Below are 26016 nucleotides of genomic sequence, written 5' to 3'. Positions count from 1 at the left end.
ACCCAGAATTAATAGGCATTAATGTTTTGCAATCTTTAAATCAATTTGAAAAATAAAAAAAACATTACAAGTATACCTGAGAAACCTCCTTCCCATCGACTGCTTATCCTCACCTTCCACTCAAGATAACCGCTGTTGCTGTCTTCAAGTTGGTGCACTTCTTTCCTTTGCTTGTGACATACTTTTACCACGTATTCCTTTTGCCATGAAAATTATTTGTATTTTGTCTAAAAATGTGATGCAGATATTGTCCTGAATGTATCCTTCCACTTCTGGTCTGATCTAAGAAAGGCTGCTTCACTTCTATGGATTTCTGTGGCCTTATAAAAGTTCTACGTGTTCTGAAAGCACACGTACTAATAACCACAGATGTTACGTTTAAGAACCCCTCCCTACCCCCAGAGGCTCAGTGGTCTGTTTTCTATATGACGGTCAGCTGTCTAAGCGTTCTCAGTTGAATAGTCCATTTTTAACATGGACTGGAAGTTTCCCTTCTTTTGTATACCACATTCCCTTGCAAAGGGTCTTTTGCCGGCTTTATTTCTATCTTTCGGTGTGTTTGTCTCTCCTTGTGCCAGAACCTCACTCATGGAAATGCCGCAGCTTAAGAACAGGCCTCGACCAGAGTGAGTTCTTCACCTTGTTCTTCAACATTGTCTAGGCTGTTCTCAACTCTTTATTCCTCACTGAATTTCGGTCTGGGTGATCAAATCTGACCAATAAATGGGCTTGAGTTGACTAGCAATTCACTGATTTTGTGGATCAGTTTAAAAAGAATTGGAATCTTGCTAATGCCGTATCTTGTCACCCTGTATTCCATATTCCACCATGAACTTACATAATTTCTTGATAAATTCCATATATTCCACCGTGTCTTCCATATTCCACCGTGAACTTACATAATTTCTTGATAAAGACTTTGCTTACCTTTTTTTCCCTGCTTTCTATTTTGAAGTAATAGTAGATTCGCATGCACTTTTAGGACATACTACAGAGAAAGCCTATGTACCCTTCATCAGTTTCCCCCCATGTTACCATCTTGGCTGTCATATAGTGCATCACAGCCAGGAAGCTGACACTGTACATCTTCTAATACAGTTCTCTCTAGGTACCAGAGAGTTTTTGTTTCTGTCTTGAGGAGCATCTTTTTCTTCCTGGGATACCTCTCGTGCTGTGTTGAATAGGAGTGGTGACAGGGGCCTCTGTGTCCTGTTCCTGGTGGCTTCTTAGCCATAACTTATATCAAGTTGATAGGCCTTTCTGTCTCTTCCTAGTTTACTGAGGGAACTTTTTCAATAGTTTTCAAAATCAGAATATTAAATTGTATCAAGTTCATTCTCTGTACCTATTGAGATGACCATATATGACTGAATCATGTATGCCTTTCGCCATGGTAATTCTTTGTATAATATATATTAAATTATATATTCCAGTTACTATATTAAATTATACGGATAGGGTTTTAAAATTACTCATACATATACATTTCTGTGAGAAGTACTGCAGTCCACCATGCCACCCTTCCTCATGCCAGATTCCCACTTTAGAAGTCATCACTTTCCATTTCTTTAGCTTTTTTTCCTGGCATTTCTCTGTTTTTCGAAAGAGTTGGCCTGTGTGATTCTTTCTTCTTTTTTCTTTCTTTCACGGTGTGAGTTTTACCCATTAATTGTAGAGGTGAAGTCTGGCTCTCTGAAGATGTGCACAGACTTGCCACTGCAGGCCTATAGTGGCCCCTGCAGGGCCTTTGTGTGGACTAGCACGGCTGCCCCCTGCAAATTCAGCAGCCTCCCTGGCACCCTCAGTGGGGCTTGAGCTGCACAGCTACACAGCTGCCCCCGTCTTCCCTTCTCCCGGCAGTCTTGTCGTTTCGCAGTATTTCCTAGATCACTCGGTGTTTGCATTTCCGTGATTGTATTAATACCATCCATTCAGTAGCCATTTTTTTTCACTATGCAAAATAGCTTAATTTTCTTTTCCCTGGAGTTAATCATTTTCCTTTGTTTGCTTGCTTGCTTGCTTCTACATACCAGTCCAGTTCATCCTGTTGTCTTCCTCTAAGAGAGAGGATCTCCATTCAGAATGTTTAAACATTGGGTTCGTACTCTTTTTTCTTCCTGGAACCCTTGTCATTTGCTTCTGTCCTTACTCGTGCTCTGTGGAGCTGCTGCCCAGGGCTGCCTTACTGTCAGGAATCCCGTGTGTCTCTCCTGCTGCAGCTGTTTCCTCTCATGCTTTTCTTCTTATGTTGGTAGAGTGCAGATAGACTCCTGAGGAAGGCCTGAAGAAAGGTAAATTTTTTGAAACCATACACATCTTTAAATTATTTTACTTTACTCATACCCTGGAGTAATTGTTAAACCTGATTTTTTGTTTTTTAATTAAGGGATCACTGATACACAGTCTTACTAAGGTTTTAGTGAAAAACATTATGTTGTTGAACCAGATTTTAATAGATCTGTTAGATACCCTCTCAGTGTCTGGTGATCCTTAACATAAATTTCTTTTCAATAAACTGAATATTTTCATTGTCATCAGTAGCATTATGTAAACTGCAAAAACCACAGAACAGTTTGAAGGCTGTTTTGTGGATAGTGATAACCTTAGTCACTTCTCAGTTTTTGCAGTGCCTCTGCTTTCTGTACTGAGTTGACACAAGAGTAAGTGAGATTAGTCAACTTGGATAGATTTTTTTTCCTTTAAATAACAGGCTTATTGATACATAATCCATATACAATAAAGTTCACTCTTTGAAAAGGTATGGAGTTAAGTGGGTTTTAGTATATTTGCTACCATCTAGTTCCAGAATATTTTCATCCCCCCAAAATAAATCCCACACTCTTAACAGTCACTCCCCATTCCCCCTTCTCTGCAGCTGGTGCCTACTCATCGACTTCCTGTGCAGATTTGCCTGTTCTGGATATTTCACATAAAAGGGACCGTACAATACATGGCCTTTTAGGTCTGACTCCTTTCACATAACATAGTAGTTTCAAGGTTCGGTCATGTTGTAGCATGCATCAGCATTTAGTTCACTTTTCTGGCTGAATAGTATTCCACTCTGTGGATATGTCACAGTTTGTTAATACGTTTATCACTTTATGGACATTTGGGTTGTTTCTACTTGGGAGTATATGAAAAGATACATATACATATATATACACATGTGTATACATATGCATATATATGTATCCTATGAATAATTTGTTTACACATTTTTGTATAAACATGTTTTCATTTCTCTTGGGATATACATAAGAGTGGAATTGTTGAGACATAATGTAACTTATTTTGAAGAACCACCAAATCGTTTTACAAAGTGGCTGAATTGTTTTACACTCCTATCAGCAGTGTCTGAGAGTTCTGATTTCTCCACATCCTAGCAAACATTGTCTATCTTTTTTATTATAGCCACCCTAGTAGGTGAGAAGTGGTATATCATTGTGGTTTTGATTTGTATTTCCCTAATGACTAATAATGTTGAGCATCTTTTCATGTGCAAAGTAGCCACTTATATATGTTCTTTGGAGAATTGCCCATTTTTTAATTGGGTTGTCTTTTTATCCTTGAATTGTATGAGTTTTATATATTTTGGATACCAGTCCCTTACAAATATATGACTTGCAATAGTTTTTCCCATTATGTGCATTTTTGTATCACTTCCCTAATAGTATGCTTTGAAACACAAATGTTTTTAATTTTAATGATGTCCAATTTATCTTTTCCTTTAATTGCTTGTGCTTTTATATCTAAAACCCTTTGCCTAATCTAAGCTTATGAAGATTTACTCCTTTGTTTATAGTTTATAGTTTGTGCGGTTATAGTTAGGTTCAGGTGCATGATTCATTTTGAGTTAATTTTTACGTATGTTAATGAGGTAGGGGTCCATATTCATTCTTTTTTCACATGTGTGTAGCCAGTTGTCCCAGAACCATTTGTTGGGAGAAATAGGAAAGATTCTTTCCCTGTTTTTGTCTTGGTACTCTCTTGAAAATCAAACAACCATAAATTTAAGGTTGTCCATCCACTTTTAAGAATGAGATACGGAAATGCTATTAGAAGCCCTTTGTAAATGGGGTGGGCTTCCTGACTTGTAGAAGGCTTCATTCTAAGATGATCAAACAGGGACCTGTCTGTTCATTTGAGGGGACCCCAAACTCTTTTTCACTCAACAGCCTCTTTTTTATTCCGCTTGACTTTGACTTTCACCAAAGAGGACTCCTCCAGTGTGCTGTGTGGGGTGTAAACCTGGTATCTAGCTTTTTGGGATCTGAGTTGGAGGAAGAGGGCTCAGTGCCCCATTTTGCATTAGGCAGATTTGAAGTCTGTTTATCAAATGGCACCTGTTTCCTCACTGGTCCTTAGGACTTTTGGTTGATAGTTAGCCTTTCCAGAGAATTATAATCCCATCATTATGCCAGGTGGGGGGGTTGAGCTGCGGGAATGGGTACCCTTACGGAGGTTTCCGTGCTGTCTTCCTGTATCCCACCCCACCTGTCCCTGCACCCACAGGGAGCTCTGCCCCAGTGTGTGAGCACTCTTCAGGAATTGCTGCTGGCCTCTGGCTGCCTGCCTGTGTTCAGCTCTCTCTCTCTGATCTCTTTGACTGTGAAACACAACTTGTTACAGTTGCTTTCCAGTTTCCAGCGTAATGTCACTGTTACCTCTTTTCATGCTGTGGTCTTTGTGCGGTTAGACCGTCAGACCTTGTAGGCATTTTTGTGTGCTATCGTAAGGGACCAAAGATTGAAATGGGTTTTTTTCCTTCATTCTGTCTTGTTTACCAGAAGTCACTGGTAGGTTTTTGTATTAAATAATCCTTATATTCCTAGAATAAACCCTATTTTAAACATGAGTGTTTGATTGGTTTTTCTACATTGCTGGATTTGTTTTGCTTAATATTTGTGATTTGTAACATCTGTGTTGAAAAGTAAGTTTAGTCTCTTTATTTTCTTTTCTCTTACTCTGCTGGTTCAGTTTTAGAATTAGAGATACATTAGTTTTATCATTTTCTTAGCATGTATTCATTGTGTTTGTGTTTTAATGAATTTGATAATTTCATTGTCTAGAGTGAGTTTTTAAAGCTGTTCAGGTTTCTTTCCTAAGTTTTGTGTACTGTCATCGAACAGTTGTCCATTTCTTTTTAGATTTTCAAATGTATTGGCATGAATTGATTTCTACGATTGTCCTGGCCATGCATATATAAAATATATATACACATGTAACTTTATTACAGATGCATTGACATATCTGTGGGATCATGTCTCCATTGCAGGCATTGTTTGTTTGTGTCTCTTCCTTTCTCACTCCAATTTGCCAGAGACTTGCTTCTGTTGAGCTGAGGCGCTATGTTGTGTTTTCCATCTCGGGCCTCCCCATGAGGCCCCGGCCCTGGCCCTGTCCTCAGAGCCACCATGGTCAGCAGCCAGGAAAGGCAGTGCTCTCATTTGTTTTATTCAGTCACCCCAGTGCCTGCCTCTGTTCTCCTCCTATGAGGACACCCATGGTCACAGCTTCCTGTTCTCATTTGATGTGTTATGTTATTTCTGTTACTAAAATGATTGATATTTTTATTATATTGAGTTTTTTTTTTTTTTTTTTAATTATTATTTTTTATTGAAGGGTAGTTGACACACAGTATTACATTACATGAGTTTCAAGTGTACAACACAGTGGTAGAACATTTATATACATAATTCTAGGTTCCAGCTATCACCCTACCAGGCTGTTACAATATCTTGACTATATTCCTTATGCTATACATTACATCCCGGTTACTAATTTATTTTACCATTGGAAGTCTGTCCTTTTTTTTTTTTTTTTTTTTTTTTGTGAGGGCATCTCTCATATTTATTGATCAAATGGTTGTTAACGACAATAAAATTCTGTATAGGAGGGTCAATGCTCAATGCACAATCATTAATCCACCCCAAGCCTAATTTTTGTCAGTCTCCAATCTTCTGAGGCATAACAAACAAGTTTTTACATGTAGAACAAATTCTTACATAATGAATAAGTTACATAGTGAACAGTACAAGGGCAGTCATCACAGAAACTTTTGGTTTTGCTCATGCATTATGAACTCTAAACAGTCAGTTCAAATATGAATACTCATTTGGTTTTTATACTTGATTTATATGTGGATACGACTTTTCTCTCTTTATTATTATTATTTTTAATAAAATGCTGAAGTGGTAGGTAGATACAAGATAAAGGTAGAAAACATAGTTTAGTGTTGTAAGAGAGCACATGTAGATGATCAGGTGTGTGCCTGTAGACTATGTGTTAATCCAAGCTAGACCAGGGCAATAAAACATCCACGTATGCAGAACATTTCTCTCAGAACGTGGGGGTGAGGTTCTAAGCCTCACCTCTGTTGATCCCCAATTTCTCACCTGATGGCCCCCCTGCGACTGTGCCTGTCTTAGGTTGTTCCTCCCTTGAGGAATCTTACCCGTCTCTGGCTAACCAGTCATCTTCCGGGGCCATACAGGGAAATGTGAAGTTGGTAAGTGAGAGAGAAGCCTTATTGTTTGAAAAGGTTAGCTTTTTACTTCTTTGCATATTTATGCCCTGTGGCTTCTATGCCCAGCATTTGTCTTGAGGTATCTTTACCACTTGGAAGAATTATGATACTCGGTAAATTTGATATGAGGCACGAATTCTATTTAAGGGTTGTAATTAGGAAGGAAGAAGAAAAGCTATAGAAGTAGCAGGCGGAAGAAAACATGGGAAGATTGATTATTTCTTTGATATATCTTCTTGTAGAGTAACTTCAGCATGTACAGGTTTTAAGCTACTACTTAAATTGCACACACACATTAACATAATAGGAGTATAGTTACATAACCAAAGCATATCTGTAATTACCAGCCATCTGCAGTGAAACCAAGAAAACCAGTTAGGCACCTTAGGCATTTGTGAATGATTTGTGAAATCTATGATATGGTGGATATTGTCCAACTGAACTTGAACAGTCTGAGAGAAATCAGACAAATTAAAACAACCCATTCCTGGGGATTGTTCACATGCCATATGTTCTTTTAACAGTAAATAGTTTGTAGTTGTAAGACTTTGGAGCGCTACAATTTGCACTTCTCCAAATTCTTGGTTGAGTTCCAACAGTATAGATCCAGTCCAATTTTGTTGTTTTACTGTATGCACAGGCCAGCTTAGATATCTCCTTCCTCATTCCCATGGCAAGTCCAGGAACTGGTGGGATGAGTGCATCTACAGCTGTAGCAGTGCGTGGATCTTTGTTGGGGTTTTTTGATGATCATCTTCTGGCATGAGTCTTCCAGAGAGTGCAGATGTTGGAAGTTCTTTTTCATATCATATCTTAGTTCATTTTCGGGGTAGCCCAATTAGGCTTTGATCCTCTGTATAAACACAAACAGACCCTTTGCCTACACTTTTATATGCCCTTTATACCCTTGTGTAGAACTCGTTGGAGGTTACCACACAGAAACTGCCCTTTTTTTTTTTTTTTATATTGAGTTTTTGAAGTTACATGATCTTAATGTTTTATGGATGTATGCTTTTAATTTTGTTCTCCAGACTTCATTCTAATTTTTTACAAGTTTTTTACTCAACACTTATTTTTTGAACATATATTAGAGTGCATACTGTGTTCTAGGAATGTGCTGAGCACATGTAAATTACAATCTTAGGCCAACAATGAAATAAATACAGTGTTAGCTGGAGTTAAGTGGTCTGAAGAAATGTCAAAGCAGAATGGAGACGTGGGTTGCTGGAGGGACTTCTTAATTATTTCTTCTGACAGCTCCACAGTGTTCTGTTGTGTGTGGTCACCAGATTTTACCGAGCCCCTTTCCTCTGGATACCTCAGCTGCCCTCACTCCCTGCTGCCACAGAAAACCCGGTGATTAATAAGCCCTTGTGGACCTGTTTGAGTCTCTCTGGGGGTGTAGAACCAAGAGTGGGGTGCTGACAGTGTCCCATTTCCCTGTGGGATTTTTCTACATCGTGACACAGCCGTATCCACCTGTTCCCCCCAACTTCATGGAGGTTCCAGTTTCCCCAAAGCCCTGTTAGGTAGCGTTGCTTTATTTTGCATTTCTCTGATTATTTGAGTCTCATTTCACCTTCTTATTAGCTGCTGTAGTTTCCCCTTCTGTGAATCAAATGCCTCTTTACATCTTTTACTTCTTTTTTTCCATCAGATTCCCAGCCTGTCTTGATCAGCAAGAGTCCTATATACTTTGTAGGTTTTAACCCTGGGTAGTTTTTGATGTAGTACACCTGCATTAATTCTGAGACACTTTTTTTCCTGTGTAAGATCTCTGACATGAATCTTAGAGCTGCTGACAGTCACTGTCAGCCAGTGGGGGTTTTTCGCTGCCTGTGTACCTGTGAACTTGGTGGTGGCTGTGCTCACTGCCAGCTTCAGGTGAGTGATGAGCACTGCTGGTAAGTCAGCTAGCCAGAGGCAGGAGAAACGGCCGGACCCCTCCAGGAGGATTAAACAGGCTGCTGTGACGAAGGCTTGAACATCTCATTGTCAAACTTGTGCTGCCTTTTAGTAACAGCTTCCTTTCTAGACACATGTGATTTGATTGGAGGAAAGATGAGTCTGGGAATTGAGTCCAGTAAGAAAGTTCCAACATCAGCACTTGAGAATGGGTGACACTAGCTTGCTTGTTGGGTAATTGCAGGGATGGTAGGGGAGCGCGGGATACTCCTGATAGTGGGGAGGAGAATCTGCACAGATCCCCATGGTGACTGTGACTCAGCAGAGGAGAGCAGACGGTTGGAACTCGGGTAGAGAGGGTAGGAATGTCCTGAGCCATTTATCTTGCCTTACACTCTCCTTTTCATAAGTGCACAAGTAGTGTGACAAAAATCTGTGCCTAAGAATGCCTAGGAGAACTTTTCATTAAATGTAAACTAAAAATTCTAGATGATAAGAAAACATCGTTACATTTTAATCCAGTACTGTTTCTCTTCCTTAGTAGGAAATAAAATACAGTCAATTACATCTTAGTGAAATAGAATCTCTTTATCATCCATCTATTAATTTTATCTTTGGTGTCTTCATTGAACCAAAGTTCATAATTTTGCCTTGGTCAGATTCATCTGTTTTGGCCTCATGGTTTGGGTTTGGAGACTTGTCTTAGAAATCATTTCCTACTCCCAAGGTCTCATAGACATTCTTTTGCATTTTCTTCTGTTATCTTTTCCAGGATAACTTTAATATCTGGAATTCACCTTTGTACATGGTCATTCTACTTCATTTTTCTGCACAGAAAATTAAATATGTGTAACTTAGTAGTTTGTGGGGCTCCGGCTACCATTTGCCAGGTATTTATATATACACAGTTCTCTTGAGTTTTGGGTTCTTTTATTGATTAAGCTGTCTGTTCTCAGACCAGTGCCAAACCTGTTAATGGGGATCTGTAGTAGTTGTTTGTTTCTCTGGTAAATCACCGACCTCCTTCTTTCTAGTTCATGTGTGTGATTACTGACTCTCACTAATAGTGACGTTGTGATTTTTGATTAGTGAGGATTTTATTTTCCCTCCCTAAAGTCCTCTGAGGCCTTAATTGTGAAGCTGTCTTTCTAGATTGGTGTATTTCCCTCTGTGAGGGACCCTGAAGGGTCATAGGCTCCAGGATTCCTGCATCAGGTACTCAGTATGACTTAGCACTGCAAGCCTGCATGGGGCACAGGTGTGAACCTTCCATTTCTCACTGGGAATGTCTCCGCTGCTGCCAGGGCCAGGCAGAAACAAGATGGCTACATCCCTGCATTGTGTTCCTCTTGTCAGCTCACCAACTGTGGGCAGGGCTTGGGTGTACTTACTCTGACAACTCAGTTTCTCTGTGACTTACAGTCTTTGTTGAATGGCCTTGACTTCCCCAGCAGCAGCCTTTGGTAGGCACTTGTTAGCATGCACCTGTGCTGTCTGTCTCTGTGGCTGCCAACCAGGGACACCAGGGAGTGCTGCAGAGACCAAGGGTGGCCTCAGGACTGGGAGCTCAGTGACACCATGGGTTCGGAGTCACAGTGGGTGGTTTTACAGAGGAGGAGCCTGTGAAGCTGTAGGGAAGGAGGAAGAAAATACTGAGCATCTCGTCCAAGCCAGGCACTTTTATAGTAATTAGCCTAAAAGTTAGCTTCTCCTCGATTTGTAGATGAAGAAACTGAGACTCCCAGAGGCCAAGTAACGTCCTGAGCTTCTGAAGCTACTGGAGCCGTAATGCCAGTGGAGTTTGTTTGGCTAACTCTACTTGGCTGACTCTACAACTCATGTTCTTGTCACCAGGTCTTCTTGGCCTTTTATGTGAGTTCATCTGCTTCTTGAGCATCCTTTTCCTTCCTGATTTCTCAGCATCTTTTGCTGTCTTTCTCATAGAAAACCATACTGAGGTTAAAACGTGCCAAGAGCAGTGTGTCTCAGCTTTCTCTGACTGCAGTGCATTTTGCAGGGCAGTCCAGTACACAGACCGAGGCATGTGGACATCTGCAACACATCTGCTCGCCCTGTGAGGTGTATTCTGACATTTTGCATTCCATCTTCTTCCTGTGGTTTCCTTCACTTGAAATAGTTTGGTTGTGATTAAATTGGTCTTACAGCCCTTTAATGGCTCACAGCCATAGTTGGACTCTGCGTTTTGAAGCATGGCCTAGAGCTGGAGTGCTGTCAGCAGGGGACCTGATGGGCCATCTCCTCGAGTGCCCATCTCCTGTTGCAGCCAAACTGAGATCCAGATGGTCACCCTGTTTCCTTTTCTTTTTTACCCTTGGGGTTGGGATGTGGTAGGTGGAGAAGTCCTCTTAAACAGTATTCCAGCATTAACTTTAGAACTTGGAAACATATCCCACCTGTTCTTTTAGTGGCTTCTTATAGGTGTCCCGCGTTATGTATGTTGAAACTTCCTAACTGTAATGGGATCGTAACTTGCTCTGCCTAATCTTGCCTTGATCTTGACCTTTTCATATTTCCCCCATTTGTCTTATTATAGAGCTTTTTCTGAGGTACTTCATTTAACTACTTCTTTCCTAAGTGAGTTTTAAAGTCAATGGAAAGATTTTCTATTTATCCATCTTGGAGTTCTAACCTTTTTTTTTTTTTTTAACTTAAGTAGGCAAGGTAGCCTTTAGAATAGAATTAATGGCTGAATACCTGATTTTTCATACACCATTTTCTAATTTTACTTTATAAAAGTTAAAAAAGATCTGTGAGCCCAATATGCACATAGGGTAGAATGATAGCCCTTGTAGTCCTGTATGTGAGTGTTGCAGCACGTGCCCTGTGATCCAGATGTCCACTCAGGTTTACCACTCTCTTCTCTCTTCCCCAGCCCACCAAGCCACAAAATTGTGGTGAATGGAAAAGAATGCATAAACTTTGCCTCATTTAACTTTCTTGGATTGTTGGATAACCCTAGGGTCAAGGTAAGTGGCATGTTTGCTAAAGTGGACAGATAGCATGACAGACATAGGAAATGGACATAAAATAGGAGACAAATCCAGAATATCGGAAAGGGTATCTAAGTGTTTACATAGTATTCTTTTCTGATAGAGCTGTAAACTGGATTTTGGCAGAGGACAGCAAGAGTGGCTAACATGGCTTAGTGTTGGGGGACACCCAGAGAATTGTATGAGCCAGACCTGTATGATAGACCTGTGTAGATACATACTCCATCTCTTTTTGGGACTGCGGGCAAGTAAACGTTCTTGAGGAAAGACGTAGGCTTACCAAAGTATATGGAGTTAATGCTAACAAGTATGAAGGCACTGAGTTGACCAGGTTTTGCTAATCGAGCTAATACATCTTTTCAGTGTTTTAAGTAGTATTCCTAAATCTTTACATCTCCCTGTTAGAATTGTCCTAGTTCTAAGGAAGAAAGGAAAGTGGGGGAGGGAGGGAGGACCTATATGGGTTAAAGAATAGGAAATGTCAGTTTCAAACTCTTAAAGAGAAATTATTAAAATCTAATTTTTTTACCTCCCCAAAGGCAGCAGCTTTGGCGTCTCTAAAGAAGTATGGTGTGGGGACTTGTGGACCTAGAGGGTTTTATGGCACATTTGGTACGTTTCTGTCATATTTTCAGATTACTATTTTCGAGAATTAAGATTCAACTTGATTGTAAAGCTCTTGGAAAAGATGTCCTTAATCAGTTGTGCTGGTGAGCTGGTGAGTGTGTTTCTTACCTAACCACGTAACCTCTGGGACATCTTGCATTTGGAACCACTGGTAGGAGATGCATTAGTCTGGGGTTGCACACCACTTTGGAGAAGAGCTGTGGTATCTCAGCTGTGAAGTGTCGGTAGGGCAGGGCAAAGCCTGAGCTGCTGTGGCACATGCCTCAGGACACGGGGGTGAAGAGACCATGTGTTCCTGTCACACATGACCATAGTTGTCTGGGAAGGGTCCAGCTGCAGGGAGCTCTGCTCTTCCCCATCTCCTTGTTGTCATGTTGAGGACACTGCCCTTGTCGGCAGAGGTGAAGCCAGGTGGCCAGGGTGGGAGAGTAGGAGTGCAGGCCAGCAGTGCCTGTGTGGTGAGCAGGTGGCATTGTGCGTCCTGTCCCCGTTTCATTGGTGAGAGCATAACCTGTGTCATGCCTGCTGCAAAGGACATTGGGGTATAGTTCCTGGTGAGCAGCCTCATGTGCCGGGAGGAAAGAGCAGAACAGACTAGGGGCCTAGAGATTGTGTGGCTCTTGACTTTCCAAAATGCAGGTGGGAGATCATTGATTTCCTTGTGTGTAATTGACCTGGGCACAGGCTAACTACAGCTTAAGGTAAGAGTGGTGATTTTAGATGTTACAAACTCCCTCGGAACCATCAAAGAAGATCCCGGAGTTTTGTGTTTGCTTCCATTACGTTTATATTATTCTTTGCTTCTGAAAATTTCAAAAATGTTGCTAAATAATAATTCAAATGACTACATTATTGGAAATAACATTCGGGCTTAGAAAATGTCAGAGTTTTGGGGAATTAGAGCTAAGGAAATCTCTTCTGTGTTCTGTTCTCATTTCCATTTCTGGATTTTTTTTTTTTCCTTTAATAGTTAAGATGTTTTTATTCAAGGGAGCACCTTTGTTCCTTGACTAGCTTAGTTGTTAAATTATTTATATTGGAAACAGATGAGGGAGTTAGTGTCCAAGAAAGGATCTTAAAAACTTTGTATTCCAGCAATCCAGCTATTCAAAACAGGAACAGGAAACCGAGAGAGGGTAAGTGACTTCCTGGAGGTCGCACACCTCATTAATTTTAGCCTTAAACTAGAAACCAAGTATCCTGACTCCCAGTCTTAATGCGAAGAGCAAAGATTTAAACATGCTCAGATCAGAGTTCTCTCTTTCTTCCAACCTAGTACAAGCATGGGTTGCTTGCTCAGATTTTATTGGTAGGCAATTATTTCCTTAGTAAGTATTAGAAAACCAGGAATGTTTTTTTTTGTTTTTCTTTTTTTAAATTTTGGTATCATTAATTTACAATTACATGAAGAACATTATGTTTACGAGGCTCCCCCCTTCACCAAGTCCCCCCTACATACCCTTTCACAGTCACTGTCCATCAGCATAGGAAGATGCTGTAAAATCACTACTTGTCTTCTCTGTGTTGCACAGCCCTCCCCGTGCCCCGCACACACTATACATGCTAATCGTAATGCCCCCTTTCTTTTTCCCCACCCTTATCCCTCCCTTCCCACCCATCCTCCCCAGTCCCTTTTCCTTTGGTAACAGTTAGTCCATTCTTGGGTTCTGTGATTCTGCCGCTGTTTTGTGCCTTCAGTTTTCCTTTGTTCTTACACTCCACATATGAGTGAAATCATTTGGTACTTGTCTTTCTCCGCCTCGCTTATTTCACTGAGCATAATACCCTCTACCTCCATCCATGTTGTTGCAAATGCTGGGATCTCTTTTTTTCTTATGGCTTTGTAATATTCCATTGTGTGTATGTACCACATCTTCTTTATCCATTCATCTACTGATGGACATTTAGGTTACTTCTGTATCTTGGCTATTGTAAATAGTGCTGCGATAAACAAAGGGGTGCATCTGTCTTTTTCAAACTGGAGTGCTGCATTCTTAGGATAAATTCCTGGAAGTGGAATTCCTGGGTCAAATGGTATTTCTATTTTGAGCATTGTGAGGAACCTCCATACTGCTTTCCACAATGGTTGAACTAATTTACATTCCCACCAGCAGTGTAGGAGGGTTCCCCTTTCTCCACAACCTCGCCAACATTTGTTATTATTTGTCTTCGATGATGGCGATCCTTACTGGTGTGAGGTGATACCTCATTGTGCTTTTAATTTGCATTTCTCTGATGACAAGCGATGTGGAACATCTTTTCATGTGTCTGTTGGCCATCTGAATTTCCTCTTTAGAGAACTGTCTATTCAACTTCTCTGCCCATTTTTTAATTGGATTATTTGCTTTTTGTTTGTTGAGGTGTGTGAGCTCTAATTTATATATTTTGGATGTCAACCCTTTATCGGATCTGTCATTTATGAATATATTCTCCCATACTGTAGGATACCTTTTTGTTCTATTGATGGTGTCCTTTGCTGTACAAAAGCTTTTTAGCTTAATATAGTCCCACTTGTTCATTTTTGCTTTTGTTTCCTTTGCCCAGGGAGATATGTTCATGAAGAAGTCACTCATGTTTATGTCCATGAGATTTTTGCCTATGTTTTTTTTCTAAGAGTTTTTGGTTTCATGACTTACATTCAGGTCTTTGATCCATTTCGAATTTACTTTTGTGTATGGGGTTAGACAGTGATCCAGTTTCATTCTCTCACATGTAGCTGTCCAGTTTTGCCAGCACCATCTGTTGAAGAGACTCTCATTTCCCCATTGTTGTCCATGGCTCCTTTATCGTATATTAATTGGCCATATATGTTTGGGTTAATGTTTGGAGTCTCTATTCTGTTCCACTGGACTGTGGCTCTGTTCTTGTGCCAGTACCAGATTGTCTTGATTACTGTGACTTTGTAGTAGAGCTTGAAGTGGGGAGCAAGATCCCCCCCACTTTATTCTTCCTTCTCAGGATTGCTTTGGCTATTTGGGGTCTTTGGTGGTTTCATATGAATTTTTGAACTATTTGTTCCAGTTTGTTGAAGATTGTTGTTGGTAATTTGATAGGGACTGCATCAAATCTGTATATTGCTTTGGGCAGAATGGCCATTTTGACGATATTAATTCTTTCTAGGCAGGAGCATTGGATGAGTTTCCATTTGTTACTGTCCTCTTTAATTTCTCTTAAGAGTGTCTTGTAGTTTTCAGGGTATAGATTTTTCACTTCCTTGGTTAGGTTTATTCCTAGGTATTTAATTCTTTTTGATGCTATTGTGAATGGAATTGTTTTCCTGGTTTCTCTTTCTATTGGTTCATTATTAGTGTATGGGAAAGCCACAGATTTCTATGTGTTAATTTTGTATCCTGCAACTTTGCTGAATTCCAATATTAGTTCTAGTAGTTTTGCAGTGGAATCTTTAGGGTTTTTTATGTACAATATCATGTCATCTGCAAATAGTGACAGTTTGACTTCTTTACCAATCTGGATTCCTTGTATTTCTTTGTTTTGTCTAATTGCTGTGGCTAGGACCTCCAGTACTATGTTGAATAACAGTGGGGAGAGTGGGCATCCCTATATTGTTCCCGATCTTAGAGGAAAAGCTTTCAGCCTCTCGCTGTTCAGTATGATGTTGGCTGTGGGTTTATCGTATATGGCCTTTATTATGTTGAGGCACTTGCCCTCTATGCCCTTTTTGTTGAGAGTTTTTATCATGAATGGATGTTGAATTTTGTCGAATGCTCTTTCAGCATCTATGGAGATGATCATATGGTTTTTGTCCTTCTTTTTGTTGATGTGGTGGATAATGTTGATGGATTTTCGAATGTTGTACCATCCTTGCATCCCTGGGATGAATCCCACTTGGTCATAGTGTATGATACTTTTGATGTATTTTTGAATTCGGTTTGCTAGTATTTTGTTGAGTATTTTTGCGTCTACATTCATCAGGGGTATTGGTCAGTAGTTTTCTCTTTTGGTGGGGTCTTTGCCTGGTTTTGGTATTAGGGTGATGTTGGCTTCATAGAATGAGTTTGGGAGTATTCCCTCCTCTTCTATTTTTTGGAAAATTTTAAGGAGAATGAGTATTATATCTTCTCTGTGTGTCTGATAAAATTCCGAGGTAAATCCATCTGGCCCGGGGGTTTTGTTCTTGGGTAGTTTTTTGATTAACGCTTCAATTTCATTGGTGGTAATTGGTCTGTTAAGATTTTCTGTTTCTTTCTTGGTCAGTCTTGGAAGGTTGTATTTTTCTAGGAAGTTTCCCATTTCTCCTAGGTTTTCCAGCTTGTTAGCATATAGGTTTTCATAGTATTCTCTAATAATTCTTTGTATTTCTGTGTTGTCCGTCGTGATTTTTCCTTTCTTGTTTCTGATTCTGTTGATGTGTGATGACTCTCTTTTTCTCTTAATAAGTCTGTCTAGAGGCTTATCTATTTTGTTTATTTTCTCAAAGATCCACCTCTTGGTTTCATTGATTTTTCTATTTTTTTTTCTTCTCAATTTTATTTATTTGTTCTCTGATGTTTATTATGTCCCTCCGTCTGCTGACCTTAGGCCTCATTTGTTCTTTTTCCAATTTCCATAATTGTGACATTAGACTATTCATTTGGGATTGGTCTTCCTTCTTTAAATATGTCTGGATTGTGATATACTTTCCTCTTAAGACTGCTTTTGTTGCATTCCCCTGAAGTTGGGGCTCTGTGTTGTTGTTGTCATTTGTTTCTATATATTGCTGGATCTCCATTTTAATTTTGTCATCGATCCATTGATTATTTAAGAGCATGTTGTTAAGCCTCCATGTGTTTGTGAGCCGTTTTGCTTTCTTTGTACAATTTATTTCTAGTTTTATACCTCTGTGGTCTGAAAAGTTGGTAGAATTTCAATCTTTTGGAATTTCCCGAGACTCCTTTCGTGGCCTAGTATGTGGTCTATTCTGGAGAATGTTCCATGTGCACTTGAGAAGAATGTGTATCCTGTTGCTTTTGGGTGTAGAATTCTATCGATGTCTATTAGGTCCATCTGTTCTAGTGTGTTTGTTCAGTGCCTCTGTGTCCTTACTTATTTTCTGTCTGGTGGCTCTGTCCTTTGGAGTGAGTGGTGTGTTAAAGTCTCCCAAAATGTATGCACTGTATTCTATTTCCTCCTTTAATTCTGTTAGTATTTGTTTCCCATATATTGGTGCTCCTGTATTGGGTGCATATATGTTTATAATGGTTTTATCCTCTTGTTGGACTGAGCCCTTTATCATTATATAATGTCCTTCTTTATCTCTTGTTACTTTCTTTGTTTTGAAGTCTATTTTGTCTGATACTAGTACTGCAACACCTGTTTTTTTCTCCCTATTGTTTGCATGAAATATCTTTTTCCATCCCTTGACTTTTCATCTGTGCATGTCTTTGGGTTTGAGGTGAGTCTCTTGTAAGCAGGATATAGATGTGTCTTGCTTTTTTATCCATTCTATTACTCTGTGTTTTTTGATTGGTGCATTCGGTCCATTTACATTTAGGGTGATTATTGAGAGATAGGTGCTTTTTACCATTGCAGACTTTAGATTCGTGGTTACCAAAGGTTCAAGGTTAGCTTCTTTAGGGTCTTACTGTCTAACTTAACTCGCTTATTGAGCTATTATAAACACAGTCTGATGATTATTTCTCTCCCTTCTTATTCCTTCTCCACCATTCTTCATATGTTGGGTGTTTTGTTTTGTGCTCTTTTTAGGAGTGCTCCCGTGTAGAGCAGTCCCTCTGAAATACCCTGTAGAGGTGGTTTGTGGGAGGCAAATTCCCTCAAGTCTTGCTTGTCTAGGAATTGTCTAATCCCTCCTTCATATTTAAATGATAATCATGCTTGATGCAGTATCCTTGGTTCAAGGCCCCTGTGTTTCATTGCATTAAATATATCAATCCATTCTCTTCTGGCCTGTAAGGTTTCTGTTGAGAAGTCTGATGATAGCCTGATGGGTTTTCCTTTGTAGGTGACCTTTTTTCTCTCTCTGGCTGCCTTTAATACTCTGTCCTTGTCCTTGATCTTTGCCGTTTTAATTATTACATGTCTTGGTGTTGCCCTCTTTGAGTCCCTTCTTTTCTGAGTTCTGTGTGCTTCCACAGTCTGAGCAACTATTTCCTCACCCAGTTTGGGGAAGTTCTCAGCAATTATTTCTTCAAAGACCCTTTCTATGCATTTTTCTCTCTCTTATTCTTCTGGTACCCCTATAATGCGGATATTGTTCCTTTTTGATTGGTCACAAGGTTCTCTTAATATTGTTTCATTCCTGGAGATCCTTTTATCTCTCTCTGCGTCAGCTTCTATGCGTTCCTGTTCTCTGGGTTCTGTTCCATCAATGGCCTCTTGCATCTTATCCATTCTGTTTATAAATCCTTCCACAGATTTTTTTTATTTCTGTAATCTCCCTCCGGACGTCATCCCTTAGCTCTTGTATATTTCTCTGCAGCTCTGTCAGCATGTATATGTTTTTTATTTTGAATTCTTTTTCAGGGAGACTGGTTAGGTCTGTCTCTGTACATTGTCTCTCGGGGGTTGTCTGAACTATTTTGGCCTGGACTAAATTTTTTTGCCTTTTCATGGTGATAGCGGTGGCTGTAGGCAGGTTGCGGTGTGTCATCTGGGAGAAGAAAGTCCTTTCCTGCTTGTTGGATGCCTTGCCCTTCTCCGCTGCCTGTCGGTTACCCGCACTCCCGGAGCAGCCACCGGGTTAATCCCCTAAGCTGCTGTGGGTGGGTTTTCTGTCAGAGCAGCGCAGAGCCCTGCAAGGAGTGGCAGACACAGCAGGTATGCTCCACTGCAATAGCGGCGCCCCTGCCGAGAAGCTGTGTGCTAGCAGCGGCCTTTGGGTCTGGCCCAGATGGCTGTGCGTCAGAGTGGGATTCCGGTCGGCAGCTGGGAGTGTGGTTGCTCCCTCTGGCACTGCTGCAAGTGTGCGCGGGCCTGTCCCACGTGGACCTCTCTTGGGCTCCTCTGGCTCCACTGCTGCTGGCGCATGCAGGCAGCTCCAGGGCTGTTTGGTTGCCACCGCTGCGGGCTCGCATGAGCCCCTCCCGGTCCCCTCTGGTGCCGCCAGTTCATGCGGGCCGCTCCTGGTCCCCTCTGGCGCTGCCGCCCCCGGAACGTGCTACCACTACCACTCTCCCACTACTGGGCCGGTGTGTCGGGGTCCGCGCCAGTTGGGGGAATGACTGGCAGGTTACTTAGTGCCGTGAGGGGCTTCAGAGCTGCGCTGCCACCCAGGGGTTTAGGGTGTCTAAAGTTCCCCAGGATTCCCAGCTGCTGGCTAAGTGTACCAGGACGACTTTCTCCAGCTGTGGGGTCCCTGTCTCTTTAAGACTTGCAAAAAGCACTTGCTGTTCTTTTGTCTCAGGTGCGCCGATTGCGGGGACCTGCCCACAGGTTTTGCTTTTCCGTTTCTCTAATATCCAGCACCCTGTGCACCTTGTGTCTGTGCTCCGGGTGTGGATTTGTAGAGTTGGTTGTTTAGCAGTCCTGGGCTTTCCCTCCCTCCCCATTCCGACTCCTTTCTTCCCGCCCGGTTCTGGGGTGGGGGAGCATTTGGGTCCCGCCTGGCTGCAGCTTGTATCTTACCCCCTTCGTGTGATGTTGAGTTCTCGCAGATGTAGATGTATTCTGGCTGTTGTACTGCATCCACTTGTGTCTCTTTTAGGAATAGTTGCATTTATTGTATTTTCATAAATATATATGTTTTGGGGAGGAGATTTCCACCGAACTACTCACGCCGCCATCTTCCCATGATAGGAATGTATTTTTTATGGTGTTATTTGTTGTAACCTGATAAATAAGGCTTTCTTTCTATGATTTGCCTACTGGGATAAAGAAATTGCTTTCTTTCTTTTTTTTTTTTTCTTTTTTTCTTTTGGTATCATTAATCTGCAATTACATGAAGGACATTATGTTTACTAGGCTCCCCCCTTCACCAAGTCCCCCCCACATCCCCGTTCACAGTAACTGTCCATCAACATAGTAAGATGCTGTAGAATCACTACTTGTCTTCTCTGTGTTGCACAGCCCTCCCCGTGCCCCCCCAACACTATACATGCTAATCGTAATGCCCCCTTTCTTTTCTTCCCGCCCTTATCCCTCCCTTCCCACCCATCCTCCCCAGTCCCTTTTCCTTTGGTAACTATTAGTCCATTCTTGAGTTCTGTACTTCTGCTGCTGTTTTGTGCCTTCAGTTTTCTTTTGTTCTTTACTCCACATATGAGTGAGATCATTTGGTACTTGTCTTTGTCCGCCTCGCTTATTTCACTGAGCATAACACCCTCTAGCTCCATCCATGTTGTTGCGAATGGTAGGATTTGTTTTTTTCTTATGGCTGCGTAATATTCCATTGTGTATATGTACCACATCTTCTTTATCCATTCATCTACTGATGGACATTTAGGTTGCTTCCATATCTTGGCTATTGTAAATAGTGCAGCGATAAACATAGGGGTGCATCTGTCTTTTTCAAACTAGAGTGCTGCATTCTTAAGGTAAATTCCTAGAAGTGGAATTCCTGGGTCAAATGGTATTTCTATTTTGAGCATTTTGAGTAACCTCCATACTGCTTTCCATATTGGTTGAACTAATTTACATTCCCACCAGCAGTGTAGGAGGGTTCCCCTTTGTCCACAACCTCACCAGTATTTGTTGTTGTCTGTCTTTTGGATGGTAGCCATCCTTACTTGTGTGAGATGATATCTCATTGTGGTTTTAATTTGCATTTCTCTGATGACAAGCGATGTGGAGCATCTTTTCATGTGTCTGTTGGCCATCTGAATTTCTTCTTTAGAGAACTGTCTATTCAGCTCCTCTGCCCATTTTTTAATTGGATTATTTGCTTTTTGTTTGTTGAGGTGTGTGAGCTCTTTACATATTTTGGATGTCAACCCTTTATCGGATCTGTCATTTATGAATATATTGTCCCATACTGTAGGATACCTTTTTGTTCTATTGATGGTGTCCTTTGCTGTACAGAAGCTTTTCAGCTTGATAGAGTCCCATTTGTTCATTTTTGCGTTTGTTTCCCTTGCCCGGGGATGGAAATTGCTTTCTTAAAAGCCTCTCTTCTAGTGGAATATACTTACATGCATGACATTGGCCTCTGCTTGGGAGTTAATCTGAGGAGACAGATAAGAGATTCAAATCTTCAAGACCAGTTTTCCCAGAGCTGTTAAGATAGCCTAGTCAACTTGCCATCTGGATATGCATTGTAGTAGGATGCTGTGTGCTTCCAATTGTGGGGTCTAATGTTTTTTTAAATTAATTTTCTTGATTGAATAATTCAGTCCATGATACAAACTTCAAAATGTTTATAGAGAATGAAAAGTCATCTTCTCCCAACAACCATCCCACCCAGCCCCCCGAAAAGACAGCTACTATCAGTAGTTTTTTATTAATTGTTCCAGAGACTTTTTTCAGCTTAGCATACCACACCTACACATTATTTTTTCACTCCCCCATTTTTACAGAAATGGTAATATGGCACATGCATGTTGGGTGAGTTTAAATTTAAATTGGATTTGTTCTTCCTCGTGTCTGAAGGGGCCATCAGAGGCAGGGTAATGAACAGAGCTGGGTATCAGCTCCTCTGTAAACTACTTTATTGGTCACTAAGCCACTCTTATTCTAACTGTAGGTGAAGGTTCAAACAGACAGTGGCATCTGGACAAAGGTTGTAGGTTATTTTGAAGTGTGATGGTTTTCTGACAAGATACCAAACTCACAGCTTGGAGTGATGTGTAATATTTTCCAAGTGCCCCATCCTACACACATCACTATGTCTCAGTCCTCCTTACAGCTGCCCATGCCTACTTCTCATCTTCTTTCCTTTCTTCAGATGTATATTGTCCATTCTTTGTTTTTTAGTTTTCCAAACCGGATTTTTTTTCTGTATTTGTCCTATTCTGGAAGTAATCACTTAAATGATTGTAGTTACAGTAAATTACCTTGAAATTTCAGCTTTGGATAAAATCAGAGAAGCTACTTGAAGTCAGCTAAGGCTAAATTCTAAATCTCTGAAATACCCTCTGTATTAAAATTATTCTGAATATTTAGGGTACAATTGCCCTTTGCTCTGAGCAATAAAGCAGATGTGAGGACCCCTTTCCTGTAATTTGAAGTTGCTTGTGTATTTTGTGAAGCTTTGGGTCTCTTTTCCCTGGATCCCACAAAAGGGTGCTTTTATCTTTTTTTTTTTTTTCCGGAGGTATTACACTCAGGCATTTATTTTTCAAAGGTGAAAATATTCCTTTTCTCAACTTTTCAGATAACTCACTTGTAAAAGTAAGTTTCCTTATTAAAACATTCTTTTTATTATTTCATAGTAACATATTAGATGATTGGTACAGCAAAAGAAAATTGAACAACAGTTGAGTTAAAATTAATCTAGTTTCTTAACTAAATGTTCTCCTGCATCCTAAAGGTCTGGCAGGTGGATCTGAATGAGATCTTAGAACAGTCTTACAAGGATGGTGTGATGACAAGTTTTCCACCTTCTCATTTTATTCTTGTAATGTGTATTTGAGAACTGAGCAAGTGGTTTTATCAGGTTGTAGGGCCTTCCTTTCCCCTAAGACTAATGGGGTCCCAACACACTTTGATAGTTTCTCTTGTTGAACCTCTTTGTGTATTTGTTTTGTTTTAGTACACTCGGATCTCATTTACCTGTGGCTTATTACTGGTTCCTCATGATCCGCTTTGCATATATAGTGCCTCCTTGGCTCTTTGGTCTTAAACGAGATCAAAACACCTTTAGTAGCAGTGTTTTCTGGTGAGAGAGAGTGTTATTTAATTGTATTCTAGAGCCAGTAGACAATAATTACTTATTTAATTTTTAAAAATATTTTCTTTCTTTGTTTTTAAGTGGCCAGTGAACCATGACCTCATGTTTCAGTAGGAAGAACATTTAGTCTTAAAATTCCTAGATCTGCCACTTCTCCTTCCCCATCACAGGATTTTATTTTTTACAGTGTAGGAAAGGGGCAATCCTTATTTGCACAGCTTAGAACATTTTGGTGAGAATCACCCAAGATACTGCATGTGAAAACATTTTGAGAAACATTCAGCACTGTATGTTCTAAAGAATGCATAAGTGATATTATTTGTACTTTGAAGAAAATTTAACCAAGTCTCAAGGGATTAAAAAAAAGTAACAAAAATATGGAGGACTTAGAGAAAATGTAGTTGGTAGCTTATTGATTGTTTTCAAAGTATTCTAAAATTGACTGTTTTATGGTCTTTTCTCTGGAAAACAACCAAGAAGGCCATAATCTCTTACTAGAATAAATGGGAAATTGAACAAGTGACTTTTAATATAAAATAGTCCTTAAATTTCTGGGATTTGAATGACTTAATTAGGAAATAGAGTAACTGGTTTTTTTTCCTCTTACAGGAAAACTCTTTATTTTACAAATACTGATTTAATTGAACAAACACTACACAGTGTATTGCTTTTCCATGCCAGGCATTGTTGTCAGTGTTTTATAAGCATTTTCTCATGTGGTTTTCATAATAGTCCTTTAAAGCAGGTATGCCTGTTACCATTTGGTAGAGAAAGGACCTGAGAGGCACACAGCAGTTTCAGACCTGTCCACTGTCCACACCTGGTGATGAGGGGACCCCCTTTGATAGCTGCTATAACCAGGCCCTATACTGGGGGCCCAGTATCCTGTGCTTGCCTTGCCTCTGGTCCTTTAGGTTCTGATGAGGGAGCAGGTGCAAGAAGGGGCAGTCTGTTCTGCAGAGGAAACAGAAACTTTCTGGCCACTTTCATCCTTGGCCTTTTCCCTACTGAGATTGTTCCTGGAAGTTCATCAGAGAATGGAGTGCTTTACTTGGCCTTCATGCAAATGTATGGCACCAGTCTGTAAAATGGATCGTATACATAGAACACAGACATCAGAAGCCAGAGAACATATTCTGGCAGTTTTCCTTTTTGCTGCCTCCATCTCCTTTGGGTTGAAAGTTTCTTCACTGCATAGAGTAACTGTCATACATCAAGAGAAATTATGCAGCTGTTCGTATTTACCTATCAGAAAACCTGCGTTGTAAGGCTGACTTCAACTAAAACCCAGTGTCTTTAGATAGGAAGAGGAAAAGGCCAGTTTTTAAAAAAAAATTTGGAGGCAAACAAGAACTGGTAAGTCATTGATTTATTGTATAGAGGTTCTTCTTACCAGTTTAATAGCAATGATGTGAGAATGGTTATAAGTACATGCTAAAGGCCATATACAGCATACCCACAGCTAGTAACATCATACTCAACTGCAAAAAGCTAAAAAGCTTTTTTCTAAGCTCGGGAATAGGACAAGGATGCCCACTCTTACCACTTTTATTCAACGTAGCACTGAAGTCCTAGCCATAGCAGTCAGACAAGAAAAAGAAATAAAAGGCATCCAAATTGGTAAGGAAGAAGTAAAATTGTTACTGTTTGCAAATAACATGATACTATATATAGAAAACCCTAAAGACTCCACCAAAAAACTGCTTGAACTAATATGGATTTAGCAAAGTCACAGGATACAAAATCAGTGTGTAGAGGTCTGTTGCATTCCTGTATACTAATAATGAACAAGCAGGAAATCAAGAAAGCGGTTCCATTTACAATTGCATCAAAAAAGAATAAAATACTTCAGAATAAACCTAACCAAGAGGTGAAAGACCTGTACTCTGAAAATAGTGTGACACTGATGAAAGAAACTGAGGAATACCCAAATAAATGGATATCTATCGCACACTCATGGTTAGAAAGAATTAATATTGTCGAAGTGGCCATCCTGCCCAATGCAGCTCACAGATTCAGTGCAATCCCCATCAGAATACCAGTTGCTTTTTGAATACATTAGAGTAAATAATCCTAAAATTTGTATGGAACCACAAAAGACCCCTAACAGCCAAAGCAATCGTGATAAAGAACAAAGCTTGAGAAATCGTGCTCCCTGACTTCAAGCTATACTCCAGGGCTTCAGTGATTAAAATAGTATGGTACTAGCACAAGAACAGACCCATTGATCAATGGAACAGAATAGACAGCCCAGAAATAAACCCACACATATATGGTCAATTAGTATATGATGAAGTAGCCATGAATATACAATGGTGAAAAGACAGTCTGTTCAATAAATGGTATTGGGAAAATTGTAGAGCTACATGCAAGAGAATGAAACTGGATTACTGTCTAACACCATACACAAACTCAAAATGGATTAAAGACCTAAATATAATACATGAAACCATAAAACTCTTAGAAGAAAACATAGCCAAGAATCTCTCAAACATAAGCATGAGTAATCTTTCTGTATATGCAAAGGAAACAAAAGTAAAAATAAACAAGTAGGACTACATCAAACTAAAAAGCTGTATAGCAAAGGAAACCATCAGTAAAATGAAAAGGCAACCTATGGTGTGGAAGAATATATTCATAAATGATATATCTGATATGGGGCTAATATCCAAAATATTTGAAGAATGCATACACCTCAACAGTAAAAAAAACAAATAACATTATTAAAAAATGGGCTGAGAACCTGAACAGATTTTTCCCATGAAAAGATGCTCCACATCACTAAAATGCAAATGAAAACCACAATGAGAGATAACCCCACAGCAGTCAGAACGGCCACTATCCAAAAGACAAGAAATAGCAAGTGTTGGTGAGGATATGGAGAAAAGAGAGCCCTCCTACACTTTGGTGGGAATGTAAATTGGTGCTGCCACTATGGAAAGTGGTATGGAGGTTCCTCAAAAAACTAAGAATTGAAATACCGTACAACCCAGTTATTGTACTTCTAGGAATTTACCCAGAGAAAACAAAATCATTAATTTGAGAGAATATATGCACTCTTATGTTTATTGCTGCATTATTTACAATAGCCAAGATAAGGAAGCAAACCAAGATATGGAAGAGGTGTCCATCAAAGATGAATGAATAAGAAGATGTGGTACTTACAG

General features: G+C 40.1%; 1 protein-coding gene across 12 annotated transcripts in view; it reads left to right on the top strand.

Moving 5' to 3' along the window:
* The window catches only part of SPTLC1 (serine palmitoyltransferase long chain base subunit 1), a 101372-nt gene that overhangs the window by 11211 nt on the left and 64145 nt on the right, over positions 1-26016 (top strand). For 10 of the 12 annotated variants that reach the window (XR_008996436.1, XR_005026704.2, XR_005026705.2 and 7 more), the window contains exons 4-5: positions 11325-11418; positions 11982-12054. The exons of the other annotated variants lie outside the window; for them this stretch is intronic. Coding sequence is in view for 7 of the 10 variants with exons in the window: in XM_057498462.1 (XP_057354445.1) it covers positions 11325-11418; positions 11982-12054 (167 nt within the window). In the remaining 3 variants the exon portion in view is untranslated. The remainder of the gene's footprint in view (positions 1-11324; positions 11419-11981; positions 12055-26016) is intronic. 12 annotated transcript variants of the gene reach the window in all.

Source organism: Manis pentadactyla, chromosome 3 (genome assembly GCF_030020395.1).
Source record: "Manis pentadactyla isolate mManPen7 chromosome 3, mManPen7.hap1, whole genome shotgun sequence".
Taxonomy (NCBI): Eukaryota; Metazoa; Chordata; class Mammalia; order Pholidota; family Manidae; genus Manis; species Manis pentadactyla.
The sequence above is the reverse complement of the archived record's forward strand: the minus strand, read 5'-3'. Positions and strand labels throughout refer to the sequence as shown.